General features: G+C 40.3%; 2 protein-coding genes across 15 annotated transcripts in view; one reads left to right on the plus strand and one right to left on the minus strand.

The window, feature by feature from the left end:
- Positions 1-12,015, minus strand: part of DTNB (dystrobrevin beta) — a 248,412-nt gene that overhangs the window by 157,735 nt on the left and 78,662 nt on the right. For all 14 annotated transcript variants that reach the window (XR_004352834.1, XR_004352832.1, XR_004352833.1 and 11 more), the window contains exons 7-8: positions 4,644-4,749; positions 1,238-1,404 (exon numbers count right to left, since the gene is read on the minus strand). Coding sequence is in view for 10 of the 14 variants with exons in the window: in XM_032652769.1 (XP_032508660.1) it covers positions 1,238-1,404; positions 4,644-4,749 (273 nt within the window). In the remaining 4 variants the exon portion in view is untranslated. The remainder of the gene's footprint in view (positions 1-1,237; positions 1,405-4,643; positions 4,750-12,015) is intronic.
- LOC116764293 (cAMP-regulated phosphoprotein 19-like) lies at positions 7,804-8,901 on the plus strand. The gene has a single exon (XM_032652776.1). The coding sequence runs from the start codon at positions 7,825-7,827 to the stop codon at positions 8,161-8,163; it is 339 nt and encodes a 112-aa protein (XP_032508667.1). The 5' UTR covers positions 7,804-7,824; the 3' UTR covers positions 8,164-8,901.

Below are 12,015 nucleotides of genomic sequence, written 5' to 3' on the forward strand. Positions count from 1 at the left end.
TTTTTAACTAATCCCTGATATAAACTTATTTGCTTTTTTCTTGGTTGAGTTTTAAGATGGTTAACTAGGAAAAAAAAGAAAATAGAAAAAAACCCCTGCTTATTGAAGCTTTCTAATACTTAAAGTCTAGTAGGATGACCGGGCTTAAGAACCTAGATCCTGAATTATACTTATGACCCTATATATTTTTCTACCTTTTAGCAAACCAACCAACCAAACAAAAGCTAGAGGAAAAAGATTTAAAGCAAGGCTATAGCGATTTAGGAAATAAAAATATGACATTTTTTAAACTCTGGAAATAAACTGAGAGAAGGGAAGAAAAAATGATTGATGCTAAACTTGTTACATGATTTATAAACACCACAGAAAAATCAGACATTGACCTCTACCCAAATACTGTTATTTAAAAGATTGCTTTTGAAAGTAAAGACATCGGTGTGGCAATTGTAAAATACAGTATCTACCCAACTTTAGAGAGGTAAAAATTTAACTCCTTCATCTCATGCAGCTTTCTCTGCAACATTTAAACCCTATAAGCATGAATAAAGTTTGTTGAAAAAAAGAGCTTTAAATCTTCCTTAAAGTTCAGAGAGTAAGTCTTCTGGGGTGGGGGTGGTACCCCCTTGTACAATTTTAAAAGAAGACACTCTTCGGGCTTCCCTGGTGGCGCAGTGGTTGAGAATCTGCCTGCCAATGCAGGGAACACAGGTTCGAGCCCTGGTCTGGGAGGATCTCACATGCCGCGGAGCAACTAGGCCCGTGAGCCACAACTACTGAGCCTGCGTGTCTGGAGCTTGTGCTCCGCAACAAGAGAGGCTGCGACAGTAAGAGGCCCGCGCACCGCGATGAGGAGCGGCCCCCGCTCGCCGCAACTGGAGAAAGCCCACGCACAAAAACAAAGACCCAGCATAGCCAAAAATAAATATTAATTAATAAAAAAAAAAAAAGAAGACACTTTTCACTGGGAAAGGGAGCACTGCAACATTCCATTTTACTGAATAAAAGGGACCACATCAAAGGTCATAATATCTCCATCTCCTAGAACTTTAAAAACTCTCCTTTTCAAATCAAGTGATGAAGCACAACATACCTGCAAGCCCCATCATAAATGTAAGGGTTAATATTTTATGACGCCACATCCTTATTTGATAGGTATCTATCAGAAAAGTGGCCCTGGTGCTGTTACAGATGAAACAAATAACCGCTGGGGACACAGACTGAGACACAAAGCAGTTACCCAAGAGGAATGCTCCTTCATCTGGTGCTGGTTGCTGTGAGGGCCATTGGCATGGCCACGCCAAAAGCAATTCTGGCAGAGCTGGTAGTTGTGGCACTGCTGGCATCGGTACCGGAAACCCATCATACTCTCACACCGGCAATAGGAGCACTCCACGGGGTGGAAGACTTGAGGGATGAGGGCGGGGAGGAGAGGGGACCAGAGGGAGAAAGAAGTCATTTTCATTTGGAGAATAAAGTCAGTACAGCAGAAAACCAAATTTAACATAAAAGCAAAGGTGAAAACAAAACTAGAAGTGAAGAATCTAAATTGTCTTCAATTTAGTTAATCTAACCAGCCATTCACTGGAATAAAAAGAAAATAACAAAATTTTCCATTTAGAATAGATTACAATCCACCTTAGAAAACAACCAATTGCCTTCTTTAAAATGACATTCGTGTCTCAAAGTTTAGGTAAACAAACCAGTAAGGAGGAGAGACACCCTCATTCCAAAATTTCTCTTCCAAACCTATTTTTTTTAAGAGATGTATATTGTTAGTTGTGGACATATGTTTCCTTCACTGACATAAAATCTGTGAGAGCCAGTACGCCATGCTTTATGTCTCTGCTACCTGCAAGTGGTATTTCACACAGTCCTTTGGATTGAAGGCCTCCAAAAGTTTGCTGAACTACATACTACAGGGACTTCCCTGGAAGTCCAGTGGTTAAGACTCTGAGCTTCCAATGCAGGGGGCACTGGTTCGATCCCTGGTTGGGGAACTAAGATCCCACATGACACACGGCACAGCCAGTAAACAAATAAATAAATAAATACTACTACATCCCTGGGTGCAAATGGTAACTGGTAAAAAAGTAAGGCTACCATATCAAAATACTAGTTTTAGGTAAGAGCTCCAAGTATTGGCATAAAATAAGGTACTCTAACCAATGAAGGGGCAGTGATTTGGAGAGAGGGAAACTTAGGTGACCCGAGACTCCTTTCTCTACCTCACACAGCATCTTACCTCAGGAAAACCTGCCAGCCGGCAGTCAGGATTTATAGGGGTTACTGGGATTCTCTTATAGCCTGAAAGTCCAGTTTACTCAGTGGAAGTGGGCAATAAATCCACAACTGTATATTACAGATTGTTATTTATACTTTTTATTTATTTATTTTTTTTGGGGGGTACACGGGCCTCTCACTGCTGTGCCTCTTCCTGTTGCGGAGCACAAGCTCGGGACGCGCAGGCTCAGCGGCCATGGCTCACGGGCCCAGCCGCTCCGCGGCACGTGGGATCTTCCCGGACCTGGGCACGAACCCGTGTCCCCTGCATCGGCAGGCGGACTCTCAACCACTGCGCCACCAGGGAAGCCCTGTTATTTATACTTTTAAATGTTGATAGCACGATTGTTCCCTCTGGCAATTCAATTCTGAACACAAGAAATGGAAGTCAAAGGAAAGAGGGATGTAATATTCAAAGCTTCATTTGAACAACTCTTTCTAGCACTGTGTATACAAAGGCAGTGTTGTCTCAATTATAAGGCTTTTTAGTCCTACTTCCAAAAATGCATATTAACTAGAGAATCAAGTCTCAAAACAAACAAACAACAACAACAAAACCTGAGCACTAGGTGAGAAAAATAATACAACAAGATCACTAAAGAATAACAGAAAACTAAAATCTGGAATGAGAAATCCAAAGGACATACCTCCTCTAAGAAATTTAAATTTTTGTTATCAAAATATTTCTAAGGAATAATGAAAGTGTTAATCACATAAGAATGTAATTTATAAATAACATACTACATACAAAGTCACAACAAAATGTTCATATGAATAACACTAGATCTCGACAAATGAGATCCTCTCTACTGGGGATAGCAGATATAAAATGACTTTATGAACATGAGCGGGATATGAAACTACGAAAACATTTAGTGCTATAAAGGCATTGTCCCTCAAAAGCACCAACACTGTAATAATTTAACAGCACAAATCTCTATCCATAAATCCTGTTTAAAAATTTAGCTGTTTGGGCTTCCCTGGTGGCGCAGTGGTTGGGAGTCCGCCTGCCGATGCAGGGTACACGGGTTCGTGCCCCGGTCCGGGCGGATCCCACGTGCCGCAGAGCGGCTGGGCCCGTGAGCCACGGCCGCCGGGCATGCGCGCGTTCCGGGCCTGTGCTCCGCAGCGGGAGAGGCCACAGCAGTGGGAGGCCCGCGTACCGCAAAAAAAAAAAAAAAATTTAGCTGTTTTAGTCTACTCAAGAGATTCCAGGACTTTAGGAAAATAATCTTGAATCTAAGGACTTGTGAACTAAAGCCATGACTGAGTGAAAGCCTGAGAAGTTAAAAAAAAAAAAAAGATATGAGTAGGAGGGAGAGAAAATAAAAAGAGTACGGTAGCATTCTCTCATTCTTACAAAATGAAAAAAGAGGACTCTGCTTTTTAGTGCCGCTCAGCTATCACTCTTTCTCTTTTGTGGAATGAGGAGAGACAGGCAAGAAGAGCCTTAAAAGAAGGGAGCTTCCAGAGAAAAGCCAGGACCTTTCCTTTAATGAATTCAAACAACCTAAACAAGGAGATAAACTGATAGCAATAGCAGAAAAACCTAAGTAGTTACTGAGAGATAAGTACCATTTCAATTTCAAGTGAAACAAAGATTTAAGTCAAACTACTTGGGAAGGATACTGAGAGTAATTCAGCCGTAAAGGAAAAAACTGAATATGGGTGAAACCCAGTACCAAATTCTATCTTGGCTATTTTCCTTTAAACTATTCCAAAATTTTATAGTTTTAGTGGTTGATATTGAATATACACAAGTTTTTGGAGTTATGCTTTTTTTTTTTTTTTTTTTTTTTTATGCGTTACGCGGGCCTCTCACTGTTGTGGCCTCTCCCGCTGCGGAGGACAGGCTCCGGACGCGCAGGCTCAGCGGCCATGGCCCACGGGCCCAGCCGCTCCGCGGCACGTGGGATCCTCCCAGACCGGGGCACGAACCCGTGTCCCCTGCATCGGCAGGCGGACTCTCAACCACTGCGCCACCAGGGAAGCCCGAGTTATGCTTTTTATAAACTAAAGGAAAACAAGGAAGTCATGGCTAAGTCAGGTGGGTTTAAGCAGAAAACAACCATCTGGAATCTTGGGGGAAAAGCCTGGAGTTTGAACCACAAAGTTTTCTGACCTGATATTACTACCTCTTGGTATCCTATCTAAGTAATAAGTCCTCCCTCCCCCCCCTTTTTTTTTTTTTTTTTGAGAAATAAATATTACTCTTTTGGAAGCTAAAACCACAAATTCAAATGATGGAGTGCCAGCAAATGTCAACTGTAATTTGTAATGATAATAACTAAGGACATTACAAATACTGTCAGTTCATATACTTCCTATAGCACAGGGAACTGAATGATAAAAGTTCTCCTTACCATTCTCAACATGGGCAAGCCTATGCATGAGAGGTAGCCAGACAAGGCACTGGGGAGGAGGGTCGGCCATCATGGTGTCTAAAAACGTATTTAGCATTATCTTTTTCTGTGAAGAGAAAAAAAAACAAATATACTTCATATTTTTCAAATATCTCTGAACTCTAAGATTAAGTTAACTTAGGATTCTCCCCACCAAGTTGTAATGAATTACATGGGAAACTTTACAGCAAAATAAATAATATTTTGCATTACTACAGACACTGCTACACGCTATCCTATATACTACTGCTATATTCAAATGCATTTCCACTTACATTATTTTATTTGAGTCTTAAAACAACTGTATAAGACAAATAGGCTAGGATGGAATTACTATGTTGTACACCTGAAACTAATATTGTAAGTTAACTATATTTCAATAAAACATATGAAATGAAAAAAAGATAAATAGGCTAGGTATTACTATCTTCATTTTACAGATGAGATAATAAAGGAATGACGCATTTAAATGATTTGTAAAGGTCCTACCAAAATCAGGACTACAACTCAGGTGTCCTTCAAATGACTATTTCTGAAGAATTCTGAAGGAAAGTCTCAGATCCAGGACAGAGACTGCAGGCCAGCACTGAATGGAGAGAGGGAAAGGTTCTCACATATATGTAAGAGGGCTAAAGGCGGGTGATAACAGTAGGAAGTTACTGTCCAAAGGCCCTTATACATAGCTATGCATTGACGGTGTAGTTTGAGAAATGCCTACTCAAATAGGCTAAATAAAGTTTTCCAAAGTGTTTTCCATCTCAGGCATCAAAGTTACTAATGTTTCTGAGATTTCAGAGGAATCTGGGAGGAATGCATGAGCAACGTTAAAAATAAAAACAGAAAGTCACCCAGCATTTGAATGGAGGTTCAGACATGGAAAATGCCTCTTATAATGGATATGCAAATAACTGCAATAAACCAAAATGAAATTAAAAGTGTCTACTTAAAATTGAGAAAGAAGATGCTAGGAAGTCTTTACCTAGTCAGAGGTGGTTAATATACGTTTGTAATTATATCACTTATCATAAATGTAATGTTTAAATTAATGTTTCTGTATCATCTTATATCTGTTAAAAATTACACTTTTACAAATCCACTTATAATCCTAATGCTACTTTCCCTAAAAGTTTTGATTCACCTATCATGGAGTTTTGTGTGGTTTCTTAAATCTTCAAGATGAAAAGGAATTATACTTGATATCTCAGAACTCCCTCATAAGTACACTCAGGATCAGTTTCCAAAAGTTGTCCTAAGTCATACTATAATTTAAGTCCTCCAAAAAGCATGAGGAATGAAACCAGAAGAACTGTGTCCCAGTGCTCTGTCTTCCATTAACTACGTGATTGGGGGGAAATCACCTAACATTCTGGTTTCAGTTTTCTTATCTCTCAAGGGCTAGAGCAGTGGTTCTCGAAGTATGGTCAGAGGTCCCCCTGCAAGGTTCCTAAAACATTTCCAAGGAGCCCATGAGGTCAAAACTATTTTCATAATACTACAAAGACATCATTTGCTTTTTTCAATCTGATTCTCTCATGACTGTACAGTGGAATGTTCCAGAGGCAACGTGGCATATCCACAATTATCTGCAAAAGCTTTTAAAATATTCCTCCCTTTTCCAACTACACAGCTGTCTGAGACCAGATCTTCTTTCCATATTTTAACCAAAACAACATATCACAACAGACTGAATGGATAAGCAGATATGAAAACCCAGCTGTCTTCAACTGAGCCAAATATTAAAGAAATTTGCAAAAAATATAAAACAATGGCCTTCTTCTCATTAAATTTTTTTGCTTTGGAATATCTACTTTTCATAAAATATATTATTTATGTTAATATGTAATTGGTTTATCATTGTTCTTTTTAAATGATTTAATATTTTATAATTTATCAGTTTTGATTTCTAATATGGAAATACTGATAGATATAACTCATATAAACAAAAGCTTTCTGGGGTGCTCAAATATTTTCAAGGGTGTAAAAAGGTCCTGATACCAGAAAGTTTGAGAACTTATGGGACAGAATTCCCAGCTCTAAAATTCCGTGACTCAGTAAATAACTATGTGAAAGACAGGCTCTTTCACTCTTTTCTTCTACCTTTTGTTTTGTTTTATTTTGGTTTTGCTCCTGAGTTGAACACATTCTTTGCATTTCTCTTTATTTTTTACAACAGAATATTTATAACAAAAACTATAATAAAGCTGCAAGTAATGAACATTCTTGCCACAATTCTCATTTTTCTGTATTTCCCTCCAAATGCGTGTTTCTATATAATTATGTACATAGGGTATATAAAAATATATAATCTGTCTTTCCACTTAATATTTTTTCTTTTTTTAATATATTTATTTATTTTGTTAGTTAGTTCTGGCTGAGTTGGGTCTTTGTTGCTGCGCAGGGGCTCCCTCTAGTTGTGGCGAGTGGGGGCCACTCTTTGTTGCCATGCGCGGGGTTCTCATAGCGGTGGCTTCTCTTGTTGCAGAGCACAGGCTCTAGGCGTGTGGGCTTCAGTAGTCGAGGCACATGAGCTCTGAAGCACAGGCTCAGTAGTTGTGGCGCCCAGGCTTAGCTGCTTCGCAGCATGTGGGATCTTCCCAAACCAGGGCTCGAACCCGTGTCCCCTGCATTGGCAGGCAGATTCCCAACCACTGTGCCACCAGGGAATCCCCCACTTAATGTTTTATTAAATACTTTATTGTTTTGCTACAAGGTCTTCTTTTATAATCATTCTAACAGCTGCCTCATCCACTGAGCAAAAACACCATGATTTATTTATGCTTTCCTCAATGAAACACTGAGCCTGTTTTTATCTTTGTATGCACTCTCATATTTTTCTTAGAAACCAGTGTTTCTGTTTCCTGTCTACTTCCCCACGCTTTGTTATTCTAATCATCAATACTGACAATTATTAGTCTAGATGCCATTTGACTTCCCTCCCTCCACTCTTGGCTACAACTATCCTGTTTTAAAAGAGGGGAGAAATCATCTCTTAAAAGTGAGAATTCCAGTATCACTAAAATAACGTGAGAAAACAAGTAAAATAATTTAGCATTAGGTCATCATAGCTGCAATTTCCAATCTCATCTTTTCCATTAAAAACTCCTATTTTGAGAGCTGGAGAAGCGGGCTAAGAGGGAGCAGTATGTCCGCGGAAGTCCCCGAGGCAGCCTCCGCGGAGGAGCAGAAGGAAATGGAAGACAAAGTGACTAGTCCAGAGAAGGCTGAAGAAGCAAAATTAAAAGCCAGGTATCCTCATCTGGGACAAAAGCCTGGAGGTTCAGATTTTTTAAGGAAACGATTGCAGAAAGGGCAAAAATATTTTGATTCTGGGGATTACAACATGGCTAAAGCAAAAATGAAGAACAAGCAACTTCCTACTGCGGCTCCGGATAAGACAGACGTCACTGGTGACCAAATTCCCACTCCACAGGACCTTCCTCAACGGAAACCATCTCTTGTTGCTAGCAAGCTGGCTGGCTGATTAAAAGAGCTGAACTGCATGAATCTTCTAATTCCCATTATTTCTCCTTAATATGTTACTTCTCCACTTTTTATTTCCTTTCACTCACTAAGTCGTTTGAGAGTTATGGCTTTGCAGGTAGTGGTAGTGTGTGTGTAAGGGAATATACATGTGTATAGAGTTTTGATTAGTTTAACAGTGCACTGATGAAAAGAACATGTTAGAGCAATGTAAAGTAATCTACTTGAAAATAATTGTATATATTACCTAACTCCTAGTGTAGGACTGGTTCCAACAAGTAACAAGCAAGTTTTACAATTTTAATGTTTTGGCTTTCTTTAATTCATCTTAATTATAGCTTTGTATGTTACTCTTATTTAATGTAACCTTTATTGTAGTGATTTCTTCTGTATTTTCCTTTTGAATTTTGTAAAACAGAAGTTTAAGACTACAAGTTAGAAGAAAGGTCACATATTTCAAACATAAATAGATGGGGCTTCAAAAGATTTGTATCCTGTGCTTGAACTTGAATGGCCTTAAATCTGTTTCAGCTTTAACAATAGAATTTTACCTGGGCAATATTTGCCCATTCCGGTGTAACTTATGTGACTCTAGTGCGTAACAGCTGCTGTTGAAGAGTATTCTTATTCAGTTCTGTAGTGTTAGAATACCTTTTGTCGTTGAAGATGTGAATGAAGTGTGCATGTGCATCGACTGTTGAATTCACTTTTGTGCCATTTTTGTAAATACAGTAGTTTTGCACAAAAAAAAAAAAAAAACTCCTATTTTCTGGGACTTCCCTGGTGGTGCACTGGTTAAGAATCCGCCTGCCAATGGAGGGGACATGAGTTCAATCCCTGGTCCGGGAAGATCCCACATGCCGCGGAGCAACTAAGCCCGTGTGTCACAACTACTAACCCCACGTGCCGCAACTACTGAAGCTCACACGTTCTAGGGCCCACGTGCCACAAGTATTGAGCCTGTGTGCTGCAACTACTGAAGCCTGGGCGCCTAAAGCCCGTGCTCTGCAACAAGAGAAGCCACCGCAATGAGAAGCCTGCACACCGCAACAAAGAGTAGCCCCCACTCGCCACAACTAGAGAAAGCCCGTGCACAGCAACAAAGACCCAGTGCAGCCAAAAACAACAACAAAAACAACAAAACAAAACTCCTATTTTCTTATGGGCAACAGGGAAATATTTATTATCCATTGCCCTATCACTTACTTGGTAATCAGTTAAACAATGTATGACATTTAGCTAAAAGACTTAAAAACAGCATTTTTTAAATCTTTCAGATTAAAATGTTTTTATACAAACTTTTTGTGTAAAGTTATAGAAATACTTTGTCTGACAAGAGCAAACACACATCAACTGGTTACAGGACCAGTGCTATGGGTCAGCCTTTCAGTTATTATAAGATACTGAATCATATCACAGATTTATTCTGGACTTTGAAAATTAGAGTACTTTGTAATGACACAACAATATAGTGTTGCTGTGCTTTTTATCGAGATACTTGTATTTATTATAGCTTTTTTTAAAAAAGAATGGAAAAAGTCTTCAAAAATTCTGAAATTCGGTATTTTCCTCATTGCAAAGATTGTCTCATTTGAGAAAACTATGGAATAATATCAGTGAAAACAACAAGGCTACAACCACATCCATGAGCTTTAAGCTTGCAGTAAGAATTCAAGCCCAGATACTTTCTCATGCCATAATAGATTTAAAACCACTACTCACTCAAACTACCTAGTAAGCACTGATGATTTTCCAGACACTGTTAGTAATGGGGATTTAAATTTGAAGGAGACCAAGGTGCATCCCTCAGGGCATAAGTGAGCTAGATGTAACAGGCCAGGGCCTGTAGAAGAGGAAACAATTAATCCTACATCAAAAGATTCAGAGCAACAAAGACAAGGAGATATTTAGCTGTGACTTGAAATATGAGGCCTTTGTTGGAGGAGAGAAAGAAGGTCGGGGTTACTGGCATTTCAGTGAGAGCTAACAGCATAAACAAAGAAGAGAAGTATACCACTTTCACCTACTCAAAACAAGAGAAATGCAAATCAAAACTATGCTGAGATAACACTTCTCATCTCTCAGATTGGCAAAAATTCCTAAATGTAAGAACATGTGCTGTTGGCAAGGCTGTGGAGAAAAAGATGGACTTACACACTGCTGGTGGGAGCGTAAATGGTACAGCCCCTGTGGCACTGGGGCAATATCTAAAAAGAATCCATGGCATCCTGAGGGATGGGGTCTGTGGGGGTAGGAGGGATCAGGAATGAAGGTGAAAGAGAGGCAGGGGTCGGATCGATAAGCAACACCTTGTCTGGCTAACTACATTATCCAGGAGGCAGTGAGGAGTTAGTAAGGTTTTTTCAAAGCAAACTAGGGACATCAACAGGGCTGTTTTTTAAAATGATGACTTAAACTCAAATTTGCTTATGATTAAAAGGAATAATGGGGAGGACCTTCAAGATGGCAGAGGAGTACGACGTGGAGATTACCTTCCTCCCCACATGTACATCAAAAATACATCTACAGGGCTTCCCTGGTGGCACAGTGGTTGAGAGTCCGCCTGCCGATGCAGGGGACACGGGTTCGTGCCCCGGTCTGGGAAGATCCCACATGCTGCGGAGTGGCTGGGCCCGTGAGCCATGGCCACTGAGCCTGCGTGTCCGGAGCCTGTGCTCTGCAACGGGAGAGGCCACAGCAGTGAGAGGCCTGTGTACCACAAAAAAAAACAAAACAAAACAAAAAACATCTACATGTGGAACAACTCCTACAGAACACCTACTGAACACTGGCAGAAGACCTCAGACTTCCCAAAAGGCAAGAAACTCCCCACGCACCTGGCCGTGTGGCTGATAGGGTCTTGGTGCTCCGGCTGGCTGTCAGGCCTGAGCCTCTGAGGTGAGAAGGCCGAGTTCAGGACATTGGACCACCATAGACCTCCTGGCTGCACGTAATATCTATCAGCGAGAGCTCTCCCACAAATCTCTGTCTCAACACTAAGACCACAATGACCAGCAAGCTACAGTGCTGGATACCCTATACCAAACAACTAGCAAGACAGGAACACAATCATACCCATTAGGAGAGAGGCTGCCTAAAATCGTAATAGGTGCACAGGCACCCCAAAACACACCACTGGACGCAGTCCTGCCCACCAGAAAGACAAGATCCAGGTTCATCTACCAGAACACAGGCACCAGTCTCCTCCACCAGGAAGCCTACACAACCCACTGCACCAACCTTACCCACTGAGGGCAGACACCAAAAATAACAGGAACTACGAACCTGCAGCCTGTGAAAAGGAGACCCCAAACACGGTAAACTAAGCAAAATGAGAAGACAGAGAAATATGCAGCAGACAAAGGAGCAAAGTAAAAGTCCACCAGATGAAACAAATGAAGAGGAAATAGGCAGTCTATCTGAAAAAGAATTCAGAGTAATGATAGTAAAGATGACCCAAAATCTTGGAAACAGAGAAAATACAAGAAACGTTTAACAAGGACACAGAAGAACTAAAGAGTGAGCAAACAAACAATGATGAACACAATAAATGAAGCTAAAAATTCTCTAGAAGCAATCAATAGCAGAATAACTGAGGCAGAAGAACGAACAAGTGACCTGGAAGATAAAATAGTGGAAATAACTACCATAGAGCAGGATAAAGAAAAAAGAATGAAAAGAATTGAGGACAGTCTCAGAGACCTCTGGGACAACATTAAATGAACCAATATTCGAATTACATGGGTCCCAGAAGAAGGAGAGAAAAAGAAAGGGACTGAGAAAATATTTGAAGAGATTGTAGTTGAAAACTTCCCTAATACGGGAAAAGAAATAGTCAGTCAAGTCCAGGAAG

This window comes from Phocoena sinus, chromosome 13 (assembly GCF_008692025.1).
Source record: "Phocoena sinus isolate mPhoSin1 chromosome 13, mPhoSin1.pri, whole genome shotgun sequence".
In the NCBI taxonomy this organism is placed as follows: Eukaryota; Metazoa; Chordata; class Mammalia; order Artiodactyla; family Phocoenidae; genus Phocoena; species Phocoena sinus.